This window comes from Chelon labrosus (assembly GCF_963514085.1).
Source record: "Chelon labrosus genome assembly, chromosome: 20".
Taxonomy (NCBI): Eukaryota; Metazoa; Chordata; class Actinopteri; order Mugiliformes; family Mugilidae; genus Chelon; species Chelon labrosus.
The window spans coordinates 14,708,040-14,730,597 of record NC_140353.1 but is presented as its reverse complement, the minus strand read 5'-3'; the positions used below and the strand labels follow the sequence as shown (position 1 = coordinate 14,730,597).

At 41.4% G+C, this 22,558-nt stretch overlaps 2 protein-coding genes across 3 annotated transcripts; both read left to right on the top strand.

The window, feature by feature from the left end:
* Window positions 1–4,725: 4,725 nt before the first annotated feature.
* On the top strand, window positions 4,726–13,033 carry LOC311505717 (protein max-like). Of its 2 annotated transcripts, none has more exons than XM_084569440.1 (4): window positions 4,726–5,028; window positions 8,093–8,200; window positions 11,484–11,622; window positions 11,724–13,033. In XM_084569440.1, exons 1-4 carry the CDS (start codon window positions 4,993–4,995, stop codon window positions 11,906–11,908), a joined length of 468 nt encoding a protein of 155 aa, XP_084425566.1. In that variant the 5' UTR covers window positions 4,726–4,992; the 3' UTR covers window positions 11,909–13,033. The 2 variants fall into 2 exon arrangements, with proteins under 2 accessions (XP_084425566.1, XP_084425567.1); XM_084569441.1 differs by having other exon boundaries at window positions 4,727–5,028; window positions 11,499–11,622.
* A 3,228-nt stretch (window positions 13,034–16,261) lies between these two features.
* On the top strand, window positions 16,262–22,419 carry LOC311504986 (ras-related protein Rab-15-like). The gene is made up of 7 exons (XM_084568353.1): window positions 16,262–16,537; window positions 20,404–20,464; window positions 20,553–20,613; window positions 20,685–20,762; window positions 20,929–21,018; window positions 21,154–21,219; window positions 21,323–22,419. The coding sequence occupies exons 1-7, from the start codon at window positions 16,414–16,416 to the stop codon at window positions 21,479–21,481; spliced, it is 639 nt and encodes a 212-aa protein (XP_084424479.1). The 5' UTR covers window positions 16,262–16,413; the 3' UTR covers window positions 21,482–22,419.
* Window positions 22,420–22,558: the final 139 nt, after the last annotated feature.

Genomic DNA, 22,558 nt, shown 5'->3' with positions numbered 1-22,558 from the left:
TACATCGGAAGAGCTCATTCATTTGACCCCTCTTGGATGTGTAAACAGACCCTTAATTAATATTATGCAACCAGCCAGTTATGCTGGCAGAGCTGCAAGTCCTTTCAACAGGGGGGCCTTTTTAATTGTGAAACTGGGGTGCTTTTGTAAAAAGTGGACCCGATACGTAGGATACGACTCAGATGTTGTTGCCCCAGTCTCTAAAGTATGGTGGGGATTAGGTCAAAGTGAAAGGGGCCTCTTCTTAAAATTCCCATGCACCTCACGTGCTGCCATTCAGTGGAACCTCCAGCAGGGCCGACAGGCTGACAGAAATCTGGCTTAAACAGGATACAAATAACAAATGTGTAGTAATGACTGTGCTGAACTGAACATTGTGAGTAAGAGAAGTGGAAAACACAGGGATGAAAATCATTTCCAGATCTTTTGCCTTGTGAATGAATCAGAAAATGAAGAACAATGAAGAGCAGGTGGTTCTAAAAAGAAATGAGGAGTGGATGCAGTGAAAGTTTCTATTTTATTTGATTTATTTATTACTTACAGCAAGTATAAAATCTTCTGCAGGTTTTTGCGATAAGTCATGTCAGAACTTTTGTACCTTTATTTTAAAAATTACAACAATTACTTATAATAGGGTTGTGGGTGTGTTGATCACACCCATCAAGGCCATGTGAAATCCTTGTCTTCACCTGAAGTCTTCACTCGAATCATCAAAGACAGTCATCAACAACTGGAGAATGTACTGTATGGCACAGTGACATTATCAAGACTGATGCAAAGACAAAGAGAAAACCGGTCAGAGAGTCTGTCAAGAGGCCATCAACAACAGTAACGGAGCTCTTTCTGGCAATTACTGGTTGCTTCCTACATGTGGCAAATATATCCTGCATTCTTCATCTGTTTGTGCTCTGGGACAGGGTGGTAAGATGCAAGCTGTCTGGGATGAAAAACACATCCAAGCCTGGACAAACTTTACCAAAACTTTTATCCAGTATTCCAGAACAAAGTGGAAAGTGTGGTGTGGTCTGACAAGACCAAGACTGAACATTTTACCCACAATATATTGTTATGGTCACAGCATCATGTTTGAATGCGGCTTTTCTTCAGCTGGAACTGGGTATTTGGTGAATTTGGGGGGAATCATGAACGGGTTACAGTACCAGCCAGTTTTGGCAAAGGACCTTCCGTTGTTTGCTAGGAAGCTGAAAATTAGTCCTGAATTTAAAATGAAACCTAAGTCAAATGTAGTCATTCTGCAATAAAGTGGTGCCCTTATGCAGTATACATTTTTCTGTTGCATTAAAGTGTATGTTGCACTTAACTGCTCTAGATGTTTCAGGTTGAGCTAATTTTAGGGACAAACACAAATACAGTATTGATCCCTCATGGGGAAATAAGTTTACTGCGTTTGACCCATCCATCCGTTTACGCAAAGTATTTGCTCATCTGCCTTTACACGCATATGAAAGTGACATCCCATTCTTAATCCGTAGGGATTCATATGACGCTGCTATAACAGCTATAACAGCTTCAACTCTTCTGGGGAGCCTTTCCACACGGTTTAGGAGTGTGTTTATGGGGATTTTTGACCATTCTTCTGGAAGCGCATTTGTGAGGTCAGACACTGATGTTGGATTTCAGGAAGAATCCTCCCCCTCTACAGCCTCTTTTCATCAGAGGGACTGAGGTGGAGAGGGCAGACAGCTACAGATTCCTGGGACTGCAGGTCACATCTGACCTGAGCTGGACTCTCAACACCACAGCCACAGTGAAAAAAGCCCAGCAAAGGCTCTATTTCATCAGGCTGCTCAGGAAAGCTGGTCTGAACCACCGCCCCCTCACCCAGGCCTACAGAGGGCTGATAGAGAGCATCCTCACCGCAGGCAACACCACACAGGCAGAGAGGAAGGCTCTGCAAAGAGTCATAAAGACAGCGGAGAGGATTATAGGGACAAAACTTCCTTCCATGGACTGTATGTACGTGCAGCGCTGTAGGAAACGAGCAGAAGGAATCATCTGAGACTCACTCCACCCAGCTCACTCTCTGCTCGGACACAAACACTGCACGTACAACCTGAGACACAGCAGAGCAGACAGCATAATCACACATAGAACTCGCTTTTTCGACAGCTTCTTCCCTGCCACAGTCAGACTGATGGCAAAACAATAACTACTGAACTTGTGCAAAAAATAACCAAACACTACCTCACTTTAATTACATGTGCAATAGCTGACTTAATATTATTATTTCTGTACAATGTGAAATTTGTTCTGTAGTTCCCCGATGTTTGTGCAATAGTCCATCAGTGCAATATTCCCAATACTCTCTCTCTCTCTCTCCCTCTCTCCTGCTCACCCCCTCTCTCCCACCTCCTAGAACCAGTCTAACCAGTTTATCTATCTACTATTATTTATTACTCTGTCACCAACATTGCCCTCTCACCTTCATACTTGTTTATTGTAATATTACAGTTGTATATTGCTTCTATATTTTGTATTTATATTTTTTGTTGTATAGTGATTTCTATATTTTATACTTCTTTTTTAACTAAACTGTTGACTTGTTGGTTTATGCACAAATGGCCAAATAAAGAACCTTGAACCTTGGATGAGAAGGCCTGGTTTGCAGTCTTTGCTCTAATTCATCCCAAAGGTGTTCTGTTGGGTTGAGGTCAGGACTCTGTGCAGGCCAAACAAGTTCTTCCACACCAGACTTGCTCATCCATGTCTTTATGGACCTTGCTTTGTGCACTGGTGCACAGTCATGTTGGAACAGGAAGGGGCCATCCCCAAACTGTTCCCACAAAGTTGGGAGCATGGAATTGTCCAAAATCTCTTGGTATACTGAAGCATTCAGAGTTCCTTTCACTGGAGCTAAGGGGCCAAGCCCAGCTCCTGAAAAACAACCCCACACCATAATCCCCACTCCACCAAACTTCACACTTGGCACAATGCAATCAGATAAGTACCCTTTCCTGGCAACCGCCAAACCCAGATTCGCACATCAACTAGCCAGATGGAGAACACGTCTCCACTGCTCTAGAATTCAGTGGCGGCGTGCTTCACACCACTGCATCTGACGCCTTGCACTGCACTTGGTGATGTATGGCTTGAATGCAGCTGCTCTGTCATGGAAACCCATTCCATGAAGCTCTCAACGCACTGTTCTTGAGCTAATATCACTTGAAGTTTGGAGGTCTGTAGTGATCGACTCTGCAGAAAGTTGCCGACCTCTCTGCACTATGCGCGTCAGCATCCGCTGACCCTGCTCTGTCATTTTACGTGGCCTGCCACTTCGTAGCTGAGTTGCTGTCGTTCCCAGACGCTTCCACTTTGTTATAATTCCGCTGACAATTGAATATTTAGTAGGAAATTTCACAACTGGACTTGTTGCACTGGTGGCATGCTATCTTTTGAATACTTTTGACAATGTAGTGTATATAACACCACTGTTCTCACTCAGTACTTCAAAATTCTTTTTTTGTTGTTGTTTTTGCAGATGATACTGTTGTATTGTATATACCCGAGGGTCCATTCATTGCATGCTCTGACTCTTCAGTTTTCCTTTAATCATTTCCAGGTATCACTTGTTAACCATAGACACATAACGACTGACTTGTTTAAATACTTGGGAATCTTTCTAGACAGCAGCCTGTAATATAAGATTCACTTTAAACTGAAAATGAAGCGCTCATTTATAGGCTCAAAAGCTAACCTTCCTTGTCACTCAAAACGTCTGTTCCTGATATAATGTGATATTCTGCGCTGCCACATAGCCCCATTGTCGCTTTATGGCCATGGTCTTGTGATGTTAATCTGTTATTCTCCAAAATCCAAACTATATCTAATTTAACTAATCCATCTATTGCTTAAATTAGCAAGTCAAGTGAGTATTGACTACTGACTTGAAAATGAGCCCTCAAGTTCACTGACATTACCCGATGGTGAAGGTTAAATAATAATGTCTTTATATTGGAGAGAGTAACTAGTGAGCAGAGACAGAAACAAAGATGCAGTGGTGTGCAGCACAGGGATGCACATCGATGCTTACGCATAACGCTACACATGTCGTTGGTCTGCTTTTAGAAATATGAAATACATAGTGCATGCAAGATTATGATATTAAATATGCTGCAGACAGTTGGTGTTTAGTTGAGTATAAATAACGTAAATGATTCCTTGCAATGAAGAATATATTGCTGCAGTGCTCCAGTAGTGACAGCAGTGATATCTTGCTGCAGAAGCTATTTAAAGGTCTTATGGAGGCAAATGAGCAGCTATGGATGGTTGGTGGGGGAGGGCGCCTGAAGTGAGCTAGGCCACCATCTGGCCTCATAATCATATGCTGGGAGAAGAGGAAGAGACTAGTTGTTGTCGCACACAATCCTGCTAACAACGTCCAACAGCAGACTCTAGCACAATGCCCTCATACTACAGAATCCTGTTTGCATCAACTGTATATTTATAGCAAATGTGTGGCATTCGATATGATTGTACAGGTTTAACGAATTTATTAATGTCAGATTATTTGTATTTTTTATTTTTTTTTTGTACAATAACAAACATTGTGGTCCATTGGAGCAAAAACAAAAAGCTTGACAGTCCTCCCGACGATGCTGTGTTTGCAAGTTGTGGGAGGTAACGGGTTATGTTGGTGGGCGAGTCTAAGCCCGCGGACGTGTGGGAAATGTAGTTCAAATTTCTGAAACGAAACCAAAGCAAACGCGGCGGCGTGTCACTAACCGACCTCATTTCCCACAAGGCCTCGTTTTTGGTGCGCCTGCGCCGTGTGTGTTTTCCCGTCCATGTGTAGGCGAATCACGTGTAGCAGAGCCGTTGGTCGTCATGTCTCTGCTGTAGCAGAGCTCCGTGCTCGTGTCTCATCAGTTGCCTCCAGTTGTCGCCGCACTTTGTTTTGACAGCTGCTTGTTTTCTTTTTTTTTCTTTTTTTGGTCATACTTTTATTTTTATTTATTTTGTTTTAGCCGAAGAATGAGTGAAAACGATGACATCGAAGTCGACAGCGATGTATGTGTTTTAGTTTTCCTCTAGAAGTAGCTAGCAGGTTTGCTAGCCAAAACAGCAACTTTATCATTCCTGCAAACCTACGCTATCTGATTATGCTAGCACGCTAGCTAGGCTTTTCAGCTAACACTAGATTTTGATAAAAACAGCAGGGTAGCTGGGAAGTATATATATATTTTTTAAAATAAGTTGGCGTGTTCATGAAAGTTAAAGAGACGAATCTGGTGATTAAACTGCGTCGTTTTGCTGCGTTAAAGTGGAGCGACATTGGTTGTTCCTGTGAGGAAGCTCGGCACAAGACAACATCAACTTGTTCAGTAATTTGACAGCACTTATTCTGATCGTCCATGTTGCCGTGGTCAGCTGAGTCCAAGTCCTCGTTCAGTGAAAACACGCTGTAACCGAAATAAAACCCCGCGTTGGGAGCGTTGAGGCTGCAGACATATTGAAAACATGATGCGACAACCATAAACAGTTAAGCTGTTGCTGCAAGCAAGGTCAGCTCATCTGAGAGGAGGTGATCCGAGCTGGCCTGTTTAGGATGTCCCTGTGTAGGAACAGCTTGTTCCCAAATTAAATTGCAATACGCGTTTCTTTGCTATGCATAGCATACTTTAAGTGGAGCTTCTGTTTATTTTATGCGTAAAAAGGGACTCCCTCCACGTCAGGCTTGCTATATATAGCAGACATGATGAATAGCTGGCAGGCAAACATTTCCATCGCCTTTTTTATGTGCTTTCTCTTTATTTAAAACATTCCTGCATTTATTAAAATCAATATGTAATGTCCTTTTGCACGGTTTAGTCGTTCCTGCAAACAAGGAGTGAGTAGGGTTCAAGTACTCGATGTTCTCTCTTATTGCCTGATCTTCCTCCACATTAGCTTCGCACTGCAGCAGCCTGCAACGTAGACAGGCCACCAGAGCGGACTTCATGTTGTTATGGTTTGTGATTAAGGAGCTGCCAAGTTCGCCTGTGTTTCCCTGCAGCCCCATCCACCTTTTTGCCCTTTTTGAGTTATGTTCTCCTGTGCTACTAGTGCTGCTGCAAGAGTTTACATTTGGAAAATGCGCTGCAGTTGCAACAACAAACCTACTGTGCACACTGGGAGAATATGCAGCATCTTTTCTCCTTTAAGTGTGCTGTTTTGATTGAGTATAAAATCATGTCAGATCGTCCACATGGTCAAATATTCTATCATATATATATATATATATATATATATATATATATATATGGCTTACCCTTCCCCCATGCTACTGAGCTGGGATCTTAAGCTTTAGATCCTCACAGAGCCCTGTTAAGGCCTCATGGTTGAATGTATCTAATATTGCAACTTATTTGATTTTGCTTAAGAAAGGCATTTGAAATATTTGTATTTAATTGATAAAAGATTTGCTCTGTTACCTGGGGAGCTGTAGTAATTTGTAACAATTGAGGTCAAAGGCCTGTGGTCTTAATCCTGTGCGAATCTGACATGTCTTTAATTTCTAAGTAAGTCTTTCTTAAAAATGACCTACCATATTTCTCAAAACACAGAGGTCCTGTAATACTAATCCAGCGTGAATCGGCATGATCGGCGTGAGTTTTATTGTGTAGTTTTGTTTCGTTTGCATTTTCTGTTTTTATTTTTTTTCTCTTTTCTCTCAAGAATTCTGACGGCTCTGTTACGCATCAGAGTTTGGACAACTGTTTCGGGTGCAAAGTCAAGATGTGGCTGCGTGGCATGCCGACCCATTAACAGAAAACCAAGTTCATTTTAATTAATGTGTTCATTACATCGGCGAAGGTGGAGCTGACTTGCAGTAAATACTGGTAGTGCGTAAATTCTCCTGGGATCGGTACAATCTCATTATTAAAAACCTTTTTTTATTATTATTATTAATCTGAAAGTAACTGAAGCTGTCAAAGTGTGGAGGTATAATATTAACTTCCATGTAGTGGAGTGGAAGCAGACAGTAGCGGAGACGTCATAATCAAGGATGATGTCAGTAAATTTGAGTAAAACACAGAGTTTACTTATCTAGTGTCAATGAGCCAGACAAAACACAAACGTAGAGGTGTCATTTCTAAATCACATGATGTCCCCAGGGCATACTAATCCCGTACAAATAGTGTTACAGACGCCTGTATTTCCTTTCCGTGTCCAAATTATCTCTGTCATTTACTCTCATGATAATTCTTAATAACAATTCCAATATTTGATTTGGTAAACTGTTCTGACGACGAGGCCCATCACAGTTATTTGTGGCAACCCCAATCATAATCGCTCTGCTATTTCTGCACCATTTTCCACCATTTGAAGATTGACCTCCCCTCTATTAATCTTGTTGCGTCCCCTTCTTCTGACCGGTTTAAGTAGCACTTGGTTTCTAGAGCCACCAAGTGTTTGTGTTTAGGGGCCTAGCTTCTGATATGGTGACTGTATAGTCAAGGGCGTGTAACATTGAATACGGCTGAAAAGCGAGAAACGACGCCATAGTTTGACAAAGACAATTCAGTCGTTAATCACAGGTGTAACGTTAGAGTGTACTGAATGACTCCATCCTGTCCTGGCTGTTGCCACTCATCTTGAATGGAATATTCTAACTTGAAACGGCATCTAATCTCAGCTGACTGAAAGCTTCCGTAAAACTACAGCATGTGCTGAAGAATCAGACTTTAAATACAGACAGTTTTTCCTCAGCACACGCTCTGTGCTGTGTATGATGTATTCAGCCCATGTGCGTCAGTCTGTGTAAATGAGCAAAGAGAAGGCTGACATTGGAGTTAATATTTCTGTGAAAGACTGTTGCTGAGAATTTCAGGATGTGATGTTCAAACCATTAAAGCTGCTGAAAGCCGATGTAGATCACATCCATGTAAAAATTCGTATATATGTTTCTGACGTAATTGAGATTTACACATCTAAATCTAAATATTGCTTTTATGCTACAGATAGCACACAAACCAGCGAGTAGCAGCTTTCTTCTTTAAGTTTTTCCCTGAGCATTTTTAAAAAAAATTTTTTTTATGAATGACTTGTGTGTAAAGAAACGCCAACATAAACGTTGCCTTTGTCTTTGCAGGCAGACAAGCGAGCACATCACAACGCGCTGGAGCGCAAACGCAGGGACCACATTAAAGACAGCTTTCACAGTTTACGAGATTCTGTGCCTTCGTTACAAGGGGAAAAGGTGAGAGGAAAATGACGAAACATTTTTACATTTTTTTTGAAACTCTATATTCTAAGAAAACAAAGTGTTTTGATTTTAAACGTAAATGATTGTTACTTACCTGTCTTGGGGCTTAGCAAAAAACTAAATTCCCCAAACATAAAGTGCCAAGTTTCTGTCATTGTGTCACATCAGCATATTGCACCTTAAATAAAATAACTCCCAATAAACATCTATTTATTTTTTTTACCTTCCAAACGGTGTAATCCAGGTTGTGTTATATCTGAAATCAGGAAAAAGGCAGCTGGACTTGTTTGAGGTAGATATGCCCGTATCATATTTTTTACATGCCAGAAGACGACATGAGAGATGTTTATCTGTACAAGGTAGCTTACCAGCTCTCCAAAATCCAAAAAGCGCGGTAGAGGGATAGCCCAGATCAGAGTGTGAGGAGTTTCACAAACACATTGTAGATCACAGAGATATACATAGGAATGTAGCTGACTCACCTGTGTGCACACCGTATAGAAATAAGATGAGACTGGTGTAGGTGTGTGTATATATATATACACACACACACACACACACAAAGAAAGAAAGAAAAACCCACGGTGGTCACTGAAATAACTTGACACTGACAAAAGTAATAATAAATTTTAAACCAAAAATCAGATATTGCTTTTGAATTGTGGTTCAACACTAAAAAAAAAAAAATAATAATGAAAACAAATGCCTTCAAACTTGTAATCACTCAGTCTGCCTATTTAACGTCTACGTCTTAATAAAAGCCCCTAATTATGATGCTATCCCAACTATTAAAAACTATTTATACAGTATATGGCTGTATAAAGAGCATGCGTTTTATATCAGTCCGTCTTTAAATTATCGTGATAGCGCGGATATTGGATTTAGCGGCTACTAGCAGCAGCCTGTGCAGTTCATATGCATGAATACTAAACATAAGCTGTTGAGACGTGGCATTCTATGGACAAATGTATGTAAGATTAAATAAATAAATCAGAAAACTGTTGAAGTTCAATCTAACTTTGCTAGCCAGTTCACGCTAGTTTCGCTAGTTCATGTTACGTCCGGAGTCGTTTCATCTGGGTCTTGACCAACTCTCTTTACATAATTGTAATTCTCCTGATTCAGTGGAAACAGTGGTAAATGCTATAAGACCATCTCCAAGCAGCTCGATGTTCCAATGACTACAGTTGCACATATTATTCAGAAGTTTATGGTCCAAGGGACTGTAGCCTATCTCCCTGGACGTGGCTGCAAGAGGAAGATTAATGACGAGTTGAAGAGAAGGATAATCAAAGAGCCCATAACAACTTCCAAAGAGATTAGGGGTGAACTCCAAGGTCAAGGTACATCAATGTCAAATCACACCACGCGTCTCTGGTTGAGCCAAAGTGGACTTAATGGAAGACAACTGAGAAGGACTCCACTGCGGAGTTGGAATTTGCCTATTGACAAGCCACAAAGTTTCTGGAAGAATGTCCTTTGGACAGATGAGAGAAAACTGGAGCTTTTTGGCGAGTCACATCAGCTCTACGTTGACAGATGCAAACATGAGGCATTGAAAGAAAAGAACACCGTACCTACTGTGAAACATGGAGGAGGCTCGGTTATGTTTGGAGCTGCTTTGCTGCATCTGGCAAAGGGTGTTTTGAATCTGTAGACAATGAAATCTCAAGGCCTTCTGGAGCAAAATGTGCTGCCCAGTGTCAGAAAGCTTGGTCTCAGTCATAGGTCATGGGTCCTCCAACAGGATAATGACCCAAAACAAACAGTTAAAAACACCCAAGAATGGCTGAGAACAAAACACTGGATTATTCTGCAGTGGCCTTCCATGAGCCCTGATCTAAATCCTGTTGAACATCTGTGGATAGAGCTGAAACATGCAGTCTGGAGAAGGCACCCATCAACCCTGAGACAGCTGGAGCAGTTTGCTCACAGGGAGTGGGCTAAAACACCTGTCGACAGGTCTTATTGAGTCTTATTGACTTATTGAGAGTTAGGGATAAAATGTTTGTCCAGGCCAGTTTCATTAGTTTGATTTTTATAATGATTCTGTTGAACCACAATTCAAAATCAGTGTCTTTACTTTTGACTTTTTCAAGTTATTTCATTGACCACCATGTGTTTTTCTTTCTTTAACAGAAGGGTACCAAACTACTGTGTTCACGTCTGTAAATATATATATATTTCTGTCTTCTACATTTCTGCATAAAAATGACAAAAGAGCTTTTGAAGGACCCCAGAAAAAGAGTTGTTGTAAGTCTGAGTTGTTGATCATCAGGCTTCATTATTTATTTTAGGCCTGCCATAAACCAAATCACGTCCCTGTAGCATATAAACATTTTGAATACTAGGAGGAGCGTCACAGCTACCAAAAAAGAAGACGACTCCTTTGTTTTTTGGTAACTTTGACGCTTTAGACAACGTCAAGGAGAAAAGTATTAGTGTATATATATTAGAGTTTATGGCATTGAAAGACCAGCTCATTTCAAAAACACAGATTTTCCAGAGCCAAGGTACAAGCTACCTTCCTCTCGCTATGTTAGCTTTGACAGCTTTATTTATTGGACTTAATCCAGTCACACAGTGAACACATGATCTAGAAGAATACAAGATAAGAAAAGCCTTTATGAATCTCCAGAGCAGGAAATTAAGTTTTTTAAGATTGGATCGATACCTGGATCAGATCGGGGGCAAAAAAAAAAAAACTTGACTGGGACATCCCTAACATACAACCATGATACAGTTTGAATGGATGAGTTGTATAAAAATCCTACGTGCAATTGTTATGAATTGGTAAATTAGCTACGGAGACCAAAAACTGTTTTTGTACCAGGCTGTTTACATGTTTACGTAAAGTTGGCCCTCAAGTGGTCATTAGAGGAGCTGCAGTTTTTAGCACTACATGCAGCTTTAATTTTAAGCCCTTGATGTTGCTGCTTGCTTCTGATGGATCCTGTGAATGCTCAATCAGATGTTTTGTCTCAGTTTGGTCACTGACTTTGGATCACTGCCATGTTCCTTAAGTCTTTTCATCCAAATTTTTTGTGGTGCAGTAGGATGTACTGTCCTGCTTGGGGAGGCTACTTCCATAACCCTGTACTTTATCAGTAAATTGTGTCAGATGCTTAATGTCGTGACTGAGTACATATATGACTGTGATCTCTGAAATTATCTCTGTACAATTAATTAGACAAGAATAAGATGTTCTGTATGTTCTGTATGATCTGTAACAAAGAGACAACATTGGCCCAAGGCTCAGTGACATTTCTGCTCACAGAATTTTGTTAAACAGGCCTCCCGAGCACAGATTCTAGACAAAGCCACGGAGTACATCCAGTTCATGAGGCGAAAAAACCACACACACCAGCAAGACATTGACGACTTAAAGAAGCAGAATGCACTCCTGGAGCAGCAGGGTAAGTGGCTGAATTCTGAAAAGAATTCTTTTGAAAGTGATGCAGGCTTTTAGTTTGTATGACTGTGCTTTTGCCTCCCTGTCTTTGTGCGCTGCTCGCAGTTCGTGCACTGGAGAAGGCCAAGGGGAACACTCAGCTCCAGGCAAACTACCCTTCTGAAAGCAGCTTGTACACAAACCGCAAAGGGAGCGCGGTGTCCGCCTTCGACGGCGGGTCCGACTCCAGCTCTGAATCAGAGCCGGACGAGCCGCCCAACAGGAAGAAGCTCCGCGTGGAGGCCAGCTAGACTCGGGCGGCGATCAGCTGTCGAGACGGACTCTTTTTACCCACCAGCCCCAGCTCTTTTTACCTGTCCGCACTCGGCCCTGCCTTCTTACGCCAGTCCAGGGGACAGGGTGGAGACTGTGTGAGAGAGGTGCTACTATGTATAAAACGCTTGTACCTTCCTTTATCCTCCTGGCAAGCATCCTGTCACTCCTTCTGTGGCCCAGCAACAACTTTTAAGATCCCCAAAGTAAGGCAGCTCTGCAGTTTTGAAGGACTCCACGCTTTTCAAACCTCGTAATAACCATTTATAATCACACGTGGGGATGAAAAGGTTTGATGCTTTATTAAGCTACAAAAAAAATGACCCTCTTTCTTTTAGGTTGTTTTGGACAACCCCTGTTATCGCTCAGAGTTGTGAGACTACACGACCGTTGACAATTTTTAATATTCTTATTTTTCCAGAAAGGAATGTGAAGTTGCTTTTGAAAAACAAAAGAAAAAAACTGTCTGCTATGGAAGATGCAGCCCTCCTTATTCGGTGTAGGTGACTGAAGTTTGTGTCTTTGAAATGTTTGTGTAATTGAATCAATTCTTCTATTTATAGTGACGCACCAAAATTAATTTCCTACCCTTGTCTCACCTCTATTATGTCTGACTTGAGATTTTCCAGAGAACACGGGAGGATAATCGAGCCGACCTGCTGTTTTAGTGGATTTCCGCAGGTTCGACTACTTATTTTCCTCTATTTTTATTATTGAATAAAACATGGGTATATATATATAAAAAAACAAAAAAAAATCCTCTAATGGATACTGAATGTTACGCAATGCAGTTAAAGGGCAGTGACCTTTATTTTTGTTAATGGAAGTCCATTTCTGTGTGTAGTATATAACACTGTATACTCTTAAATGGTGTCAGTTCTGCAAAGAAATGCCTTCCCTTCAAATATTTGCCTGTGCTGGGAATGTTTCTCTTTTTTTCTTTATTGCAGAGGTTAAACTAGTGTGTACATAATCAATATTTGTTGTTCCATTCCATGGAAATTACAGGTATGTTGTACATACTGCCAATGGTTGTCTTGCAAGTTGAGGCATACCTTTATTATAAGACTATAAATAAAACTATTTTATCCTTTTTGGATGTATGCGTGGCTGAACGTGTTTTAAATCTTTTTCAAAGCAGTGTTCACAGCTGTGTTCCTTGGTATTAAGTGTTTGTGGGTACTCGGTTAATTAAATAATCTGGCTTGATTAATGACAATTTTAGACCCTGATAATCGAATTAAATCAATCGAGACGGGATGATTTATTGAAACATCGGAGGGAATGAACCCGCTCAGATATTTCTAGATCACTCTGAGGATTGGGTCGACCTTGCTACTAATAGAAGGTTTAGATTTATTTTAGTATTATTATTTTAGTAGATTTCAAAACAAAGGAGCTTGATCGAGGACATGGGGTCATGCAAACTTATGCACAGCTCCTCCGTTAATAGGAGATTTGAACTTTGCATGCATCTACAGCTGAGGGGCCTGTACAGCAAAGTCGTGACCAGTCGAGCCTAATACCTACAGATCTCAGGCAGCAATCAGGCTCACGGGACCTTTTCTGTAGATGTCGCCAGGAGCCTGACCATGAAAGGTTTTAAAAACAAGCAACAGCGATATAAAGCCAGCGACAGGCTGCAGAGTTTGTTTGTAACGTGACTGCTTCTGTTCGGCTACGTGGTGAGTTCAAGCGGTTGTGGCGAACTGAGTAACTTCTCTATTGACTGAAAACAATTTCCTCCTTCAGCTAAACCACAGGCGTCCAACACACGGCCCGCGGGCCAAAACCAGCCCGCCAAAGGGTCAAATATGGTCCGCCGGATGAATTTGCAAATTTCAAGAATTACATTGAAGACATTTAAATACAATTTTTCCAATAAAAGTAACAGCTATTCCTCGGGTTTACACAGTTTTAGTGAGAGTTGTGGCCGTAACACAAAACTGAGAACTAGAACCATACAGATACTGCACTTTTTCTTAAAAAATGTCCAGTTGTTCGCACTAAAACAAAGGGAAGTTGGAGTTGTCGTTATTTATAGGTTAATACGCTGTTGTGTTACTGGTCCTGCCTCCTTGGGATCAAACTGGGCTGTATGTGGCCCCTGAACTGAAATGAGTTTGACACCCCTGAGCTAAACGAACTAAATTAACTTGACTTATTAGCAATACTGTATGTTGTTCTCACAAAACAGCGATGCTACAAACATACCCGGCCGCCCTCAAGCAGATGGGTCCCCTCTTACGAGCTGGGTTCTGCTCAATGTTTCTACTGTTGAAGGGCGTTTTTATGTGCCACCCCGTTGCCCTTGGAGTTGCTCTGGGGGTTTCAGGCCAGGTTTTATAAAACAATCTTCAGACAATCTGTACCACCTAAAACTATATAAAGTTGGAAAAAGCTGTCTGGGCCAGAGGTTTTTATATTTTCAGTTGTAGTAAAGTTGTGTCATAAAAAGAAGTCTGGTTGGAATATTTATTAATTTTTAATGAGAATTTTAGTCAAATTATATATATTTGTATTTCTTAAAGGATTTGATTCAAGGCCTTTATTTCTCATTAAGTGGATTGATTGATTGTTTTTTGTGATGACATAGTTTTCTTTGACGACCTGTCTCCGATTTTCTTTCTTTGCTGTCTCCCCCTTGCAGCTTAACTTTGCCTAACATTACCAGTGGAGACACAAATACACACAAATACTTTAAGAGACAGGTGTAAGAATAGGCTGTAAAAAATACTGATGTTGAGGCTACAATTAAAATTTTGGGTCATTGTAGCAGCAAATTGTAAATGAAAATGTGTCATGACATCTGTCCGTGGGATGAATTTTAAGAGAAAGTGGGTCATGCAGCAAGACAACGAGCCCAATCACATTCTACAAAGGAATGGTTTAAGAGAGAAAAAAATTAATGTTTTGGAACGGCCAAGTCAAAGTCCTGACCTTAATCCGACAGAAATGTGGAAGGACCTGAAGCAAACAGTTCATGTGAGGAAACCCGTCTCAGAACTGAAGTGGTTCTGTTCTAAGAATGTAGGCGACTGATCAGAAGTTGCTGGAAACGTTCAGTTGCTGTTATTGCTGCACAAGGGGGTCACACCATTTAGTGAAAACAAGAGTTCTAATACTTTTGCAACTCATAGATACGTCGGTCAGGCAAAATATTATGACGAATGAAAGGAGAAGTAAATACAATTGATCATCTTGTGACAATTCAATGTTCTGCTGGGAAACTTTTGGACCTGGCATTCATGTGGATGTTACTCAGACATGTACCACCCACCTAGACCAGACCAGACCTAGACCCCCACCCCATAGAAATGACACTCCTTGATTGCAGCAGCCATCCCCAGCAGGATGCAGCCTGACACAGACACACACACACAAAAACGGCTTAGGAACAACTCAAAAAACAAAAAACCTGGCCTCCAAATTCACTGGATCCCAAACTGATCAAGAATCTGTGGGACGATCCACAAAGGACCCACCCCTCAACCCATAGGACCCAAAGATCCCCACTAACAACATCCTGTTGCCAGACACCACAGGACACCCTCAGAAGGCCCATGTCCATTCTCTGATGAGTCCCAACTCTTTTGAAGGCCCAAGGGAGACCTCCACAATAGTAGACAGGTGGTCATAATGTTGTGCCTGATTGGAGTATGTACAAATGATTCATTTTCTCAGTTACATGAGTGCACAAGAATAATTTGTTTCATTTGTTTGATGGGGTTCTCTGTGCCTACTTTCAGAACTTGTGTGAAAATTCACTGATTATTTTTATATTTAAAATTTAGAAAATTCTGAGGGGCGCAAAAATGCTTAAGCAGCGCCGTAGAGCCGACGTTGCTTATTCCTCATAGGCTGCTATAATAGTTAAAAATATATTCGATTAAACATCCAGAGCAGTGAAAATCCAACATACACATCAACACACCAGCAATTTGAATTAAATGTGAATCACATTTAATATAAAATATTATGTATAAAACAGTGACAGGGAGCATTTTATTTCACAGTGACTACTTTTCGCACTTTAAGAACAATTTGCTGACAATATTTACTCGTACTTCTTAATGCCGGGACCTGAATACTTCTTGTACAACTGATGACACAAGTCATTGTTTAAATATTGAAATTAAGGATGCAGGTGCAATGCTGCCTTTCAAGACGGTGGGAAATTATAGAAGTTACCTACAAGAACTCTTAGGAAGCACAAAATACAACTAAAATCTATTGACATCTATGCGATGATTGTTTCGGAGCAGAAAACGTGTAAGCTACCTAATAATAATAATAATATAACTGAATTAAAAATGTGAGAATAAACTTAAACTAGATCAGTGTGCATTCCCGAACACAGAAAGTTCCCAGGGGCTCTGAAGGCACCATCCAATACGGCCAGAAGCCGCACTGAACTGTCATGTTTTCTCTCATACGTTAGAGTTGGCGTTGTTATTATTATTATTATTTTTATTTTTTAGCCATGTCTAAGCAGTACGACGTTTTGTTCAGGCTGCTCATGCTCGGAGACTCGGGGGTCGGGAAGACGTGCATGCTGCGCAGGTTCATAGACAGCGAATTCGACCCTACACATATTTCCACCATCGGTAAGCAATCCAACAAGTTTTCAGTGACGCCGGTTTCCGAGCTCATCATATCGTTTGACCACAGGTTGAACCGGATAAACACCTACGAGTACCTTTCACGGGACGAATGCCAGCGTTTGGACATTTATATTGTAGTTTTCAGAGCAGTATATAGTAGAAGTTTCCATGTTGTTGTAAACAGAAATGTAGGCCTGGTTCAGTCAGTAAGATTAGTACAAATTGCCTCAAGCCATAACTGACTTTACTGGTCATGGCTGTCCTGGAATGATTATACTTTCTGATGGTGATATAAACCTGAACAGACAAGAAGAGGGTTGAGAAAGTGCTGTGAATCCAGATTCAGGTCCAAAGGAAAGCCATTATTTTCTCCTCATGATGGTTGACTTTTCATCCTGTGTGTTTATTCACCAGCTGGAACTTGTGGACTGATGAGCGCATTAGTGCTTCTTATCACTGCTGCCTCTTTTCCTGGCCTGGACTAATGACTTTGGGGAAAGTATATATACAGTGTAGTTTCCAGTGACTGTAAAACAAAGCTGTAGTGGACTGTGAGGAATGATTCGTGGTCAGATCTCGTGAGAGTTGGCAGGGTGGGAATAAGGCTTTGCGTGGGATTAAACCCGGTTATTTGACAAAAGGGGCATGGTACTTAAAATCTCCTTGCTTTCAGGGATCTGAAAGCAAGGAGGTTTTAAGGAGAAAGCAAGCGTCGAGTAATGAAACAGCTGAAACGCTGACATGCATGAGGGCCATCTGAAGGCACAGCTTTGCGTACCTAACACAAACACAGCAAAGAAGCAGGAGAGGCAGACTTTATGTTAGTGAGAAAAGCTGCCAGTTTTAACACGGGTTTAGTTTAAAGGGGTTGAGGAAGATAAGCTGGCATAGTATCTTAAAGCAAACATCAGAGAAAGCCCAGGAGCTTGTTCACCTTCTTTCAAATCAAACTCATGTAGATGTAATGTCCCAAGCTGAAATTCTGCAGGCCAATGGAGTCAGTCACCGATTAAGTGTCACCTGATCAACACAGGGCCTAATTTGTGTGTTAAGTAGCAGACCTGACTGTAATAACTTACAGATTAGTTGACTGATAGATACACCGATCAGCCACAACATAAAAACCACTTACGGGAGTTGTCACCATTGACCCTATATACAGTGGATAAACCCATCGTGACGTCACCCATTGGGTTATTTGCATTTGAAACGATTCAAATAGACCAAAACTTCAAACACTGCCTCAAAGTGTGAATGCCCATAATTAACGGATCAGTTAGAAAAACATTCAACCCCCATATAGTTGTCATGAAGAGAGAAATAAGCATTTCAGACCAAAAATTATTATCATTATTAATATTTTAACCAGGCTGTAAACATGTTAATATTGCTGTAAAGTTGGGCATTTTAACATGGATGCTTATTTCTCTATTCATGACCTTTTGGAGCCAGCCTCAAGAGCTCGATGAACTGCAGTGTTTTTACACTTCCGCTTGGGCCTCACTGCTCAGATGCGGAGGTTACCGCTTGGCTTGTGACAACACAATGTTCTGCTGGGAAACCTTTGGACCTGGCATTCATGTGGATGTTACTTAGACATGTGCCACCCACCTAGACCAGACCAGACACCCCCACCCCATGGCAATGACACTCCTTGAAGGCAGCAGCCATCCCCAGCAGGATGCAGCCTGACACAGACGCACACACACACAAAAACAGTTTAGGAACAACTAAAAAAAAACATGAAAAATAGCTCAAGGTGTTGACCTGGCCTCCAAATTCCCTAGATCCCAAACTGATCAAATATCAGTGGGATGCACTGGAACAAACCTGATCCACAGAGGACCCTCCCCTCAACCCATAGGACCCAAAGGCCCCCCACTAACAACATTCTGTTGCCAGACACCACAGGTCACCCTCAGAAGGTCCATGTCCATTCTCTGATGAGTCACAACTGTTTTGGAGGTACAAGGGAGACCTACACAATATTAGGAAGGTGGTCATAATGTTTTGCCTGATTGGTGTATATTGACATGTGACAGTATAAAATGCAGCCTAGATGTAACTAAATTCCATTTAGCTGCTTCAGTTTCCGGCTGTCGGTGTTGTGCGAGCTGGCTCAGTCATGGTTCAGTGGTACACCTGAGTAGAACAGAGACATCATTAATGTTGTTAATTATGTCGGAGAGATCATTTGTGAAGTGAAGAGCAACAGTAACAAGTGGAATATACTTTTTTTGGCAGTTAGAGTCCCAGATGATGGCAGTAGATAGAGACAGGACCCCCAGGACTCTAGAGACGTGGTGGTGGTGGTGGTGGAATAGCAGACTCCTCGGATGGCAGGATGAGGTGGAGGAGGAGCGATGCACGACAGACTGTCAGACAGACTTGCAACACATTTACAGTGAAAAAACACAGTGAAAGAACATTGGGGAACAGATATTACCTGCTGAACTTTGCTGAACTTGAACTGTGACAAGTCCAAGTGTCCTCATTTTTTAAAAAAGGCCAATGAATTAACCATTTAATGATTTTATTGACAATGAATGATAAACTGGAAATCTCCATTATAGGCAATCCAAGGTGTAGAGTTAGAATATAGAAGTTCAGAATCGAGGAAAGGCTTCTCGTTTAGTTTTCACACTGGCACCACAGTAAAAGTACACTCTAAAAATGACGCGTTCAGTTCTCTTCTTCATGCCGCATACTGTATGTATAAGATGCTTCTAAGGTGGGTGGCATCCTGTTTTTTTATGTTGATCATTTTGATCATCTACACTACAAACACACAAAAAGGCTGCAGCTAAGAAATACCAAGTCCTTTATAGAAAGAAATTGCTTTCTTTAATTATTCAGTTGACCCTTTGTAACCTTTGTCAAGTCCCAACTTCCTATATTACTGTTGCAATGTTAGACGAACAATAGCCATCCTGGGCTCCATTATTGTAGAAAAACAACAAAAACGAATGGTTTTCAGTGTTTTTCTGTGGGAATTGACCCCCACCTTTCTATAATTTGTCTAACATATCAGCAGTAATATAGGAAGTTGGGACTTGTCGTAGGGTAGGAGCCCTCAGGAGGACCAAATCAGGAGGCCAACAAAGGGTCAACCGAATAATTAGAGGCGTAGCGATACACCAACCCAACGGTTCGGTTCAGGTCACGGTTTGGCAAAGTCTCCCCAATGCAAAGAAGACTAGATTCATTATTAATTAAATTAAATGATTAGAAAAATAGATGTAATTAACTTTAACTTTATTAACGCTTTGCCACGTACCTATCCCCCCAATCCCAATAAATAAAAATTGAGAGCGCCGCGGTATGTACCGTGGGTTACACCCCTATGAATAATTAATGAAAGTATTTTCTTTCTGCAGATTATTTTGTATTTGTTAACTGCTTTTGTATGTTGTATAGTGTAAATTGACCCAGGATGTTACCCAGTATAGAAGCATATAGTATGCATCAAGAAGAAGTTTTTATCAGAGTGCACTTCTGCTGTGGTGCCAGCGTGAAAACTAAACTAGATGCCTCTCCTCGAATCTAAAGCGGCGATGTTATTTTCTTGCACCCTTTCACTTTTCTTCGCTCCTTTGTGCTGCCACCTAGCAGCGACAGGATCCCAAGGTAGCCGACCCTTTGTGGAGACAGTGATTTAAAAGTTGCCTCTCTGCCCTTGTGCTGCATGCCGTTCATTAGAGAGAACAGTGTCCCAGAGCAACGCCCCCGTTTGAGCGGGGACGGCCCTTGTAAAATCGCACGGAGAGAGATTTTTCCACCGACTCGTCTCAGTTGCTTAAGCGATGCCAGTTTATATTTGTGGAGCACCTCTCAGTGTTTTTGTGTGTTTTCCTTTTTTTTTCCATTAGGAGTCGATTTCAAGATGAAAACACTAGAGATAGATGGAGTCAAGGTGCGGGTGCAGATATGGTACGTTGAACAACGGCACATTGACATGCACTTCCGCTGCGTTCACGGTTGTTGACGTGTTTGTTTTTGTGTTTTATTTCGGGTGCAGGGACACAGCAGGTCAGGAGCGCTACCAGACCATTACCAAGCAATACTACAGACGGGCGCAGGTACGGTCACTCGGATTCACATGACGTATCCCTCCTTCTTTAATCCTCATGTTCTTTGGCTTCCCGTGCAGGGCATCATCTTCGTGTACGACATCACGAGCGAGTCGTCCTTTCAGCACATAGCCAAGTGGGCCAGTGATGTGGAGGAAGTAAGGCACTCTTCATATCACTTACCTTTGCGCTCGCTGCCCTTCACGGTGACCCAATATTTGTATTCCTGCTTAGTGAACTTTCAGTACACAGTCAGTGGCTTTACGTGAGTGACAAGATGATGAAGTCCTCCATCTGATCTTTCTTCAAAATGTTTTTCTATAGTGCACTCCAGACAAGGTGCAGACCATCTTGGTAGGAAATAAGTCTGATGATGAGCTCGGGAGGCAAGTGACGCAAGAACAAGGAAGCAAGGTTTGACTATATGTCATTTAGTGCTGTTTGATTACATATTTTATTGTGTTTTCAGTGCACCTACATGCAGTATTATGTTGCACATTTGCTTTGTACAATATTTCTATATCCGCCATATCCATCTGAATCCCATAGCTAGCAGAAACCTATGGGATGGAGTTCTTTGAGGCCAGCGCTTCCACCAGCAGCAACATCAGTGAGGTAGTACAACTCCAAAAAAAACCCTTAGATTTCCACACTTTTATTCAGAGGGGAACTCCTCATGACATTCTTTTTTTTTTTTAATTCTTCCCCCTTCCTCCAGTCGTTCATTCGCCTGACAGAACTGGTGCTGCAGTCTCACAACAGAGACGTGGACAGCTTGTTGGGATCTCTGGATGAATACCTGGAGAAGGCTGTCCTGGAGGAACGCGAGGGGAGTCAAGACAATGGCGGCAAAGCTCAGAGGAACTGCGCCTGTTAAAAAAAACAAAAAAGGCACGTCATCACAGTGCCATCGCCAGCAACTGAACACACTTTATTCGTCCCCTACTCCGCCTTTCTTCACAGATAAAGTGACTTGTTGGCCGAGAGGGTGCTGGAGTTCTCTTTTTATTAGTCAATAAAAATGCAGCAAATGCAGTTTCCGGTAGTTACCAGCAGAGGGCCAATGTTGTGGCGGGGTCACTGAACTCTGAAGCCAGTTAAGGAGGCATTAGTGCACATCTGCTTTATGCATCTACTTTAAGAGTTAACGGTTTTGTTTATTTTCTTGTCCTTTTTATTATGTGGTGGGTGCACAAAGTATGTATTCGTATTGGCAAATCTTTTCATTGCGGTGACGTGATGAGGCTAGAAGCAACAACAAAGTAGCCAAAGGAGGGAGCTAAATTATTTACAGCCAGAAATTGAAACCAAGCAAGGAGGGATTCATTTTCACAAAGGACCTATTTCCTCAAGGGAGTCAGTGATGTGCCATATTCAGGGATCTTTGAGAATGCATGCTTATTTATCCATCCTGAATGTGTAGCTTGTCTGTGAGTGACTGCCAATTGAGTGTCGTGCACTGAGGCGGTTTTACTGCTGCTCAAATGAATGGATTCAGGTTCTGCTGAGGTGCCACACTTGTGTAATTATAAAATAATGCTTTTCAGGTTGATGCAAAAATGATATATATATACATAGAAGTTAATAAATGTAAATGTTCTTATTTAAAAACAAATGAATTGTGTGTCAGGCTTTCTGGGTCATTAGATTAGGACTGAAGGAGTGAAGTTGGGTCCACGGAGTTCAGGCATAAGTAGATTCATTCATTTTTCATCGCGTGACATGAAAGACAAGTGACACACACGTTGAATTTTTGATGACTCAGAAAACTGATACATGGCACAGAGATACCGTAAAGGCAAATAAAAGCAGTGATATGTGCTGACTTTATTTCTAAAACAGTCATTAAAATGAATATTATCAAATATATTCTTAGGATAATTACATTTTGAAGAATTTCTAATGATCAACAGCACATGATCTTTGTAAAATCACAGAATCAAACTCCCGAAAG

What these genes read in the sequence shown, in the direction of transcription:
- LOC311504986 (XM_084568353.1), top strand. Translation starts at nt 16,414, where the DNA reads ATGTCTAAGCAGTACGACGTTTTGTTCAGGCTGCTCATGCTCGGAGAC. An exon ending in AAGGTGCGGGTGCAGATATG is followed by an intron (nt 20,465 to 20,552) that starts GTACGTTGAACA and finishes TTTCGGGTGCAG; the next exon opens with GGACACAGCAGGTCAGGAGC. An exon ending in AATACTACAGACGGGCGCAG is followed by an intron (nt 20,614 to 20,684) that starts GTACGGTCACTC and finishes CTTCCCGTGCAG; the next exon opens with GGCATCATCTTCGTGTACGA.
- LOC311505717 (XM_084569440.1), top strand. Translation starts at nt 4,993, where the DNA reads ATGAGTGAAAACGATGACATCGAAGTCGACAGCGAT. An exon ending in ACATCGAAGTCGACAGCGAT is followed by an intron (nt 5,029 to 8,092) that starts GTATGTGTTTTA and finishes TTGTCTTTGCAG; the next exon opens with GCAGACAAGCGAGCACATCA. An exon ending in CTTCGTTACAAGGGGAAAAG is followed by an intron (nt 8,201 to 11,483) that starts GTGAGAGGAAAA and finishes TTCTGCTCACAG; the next exon opens with AATTTTGTTAAACAGGCCTC.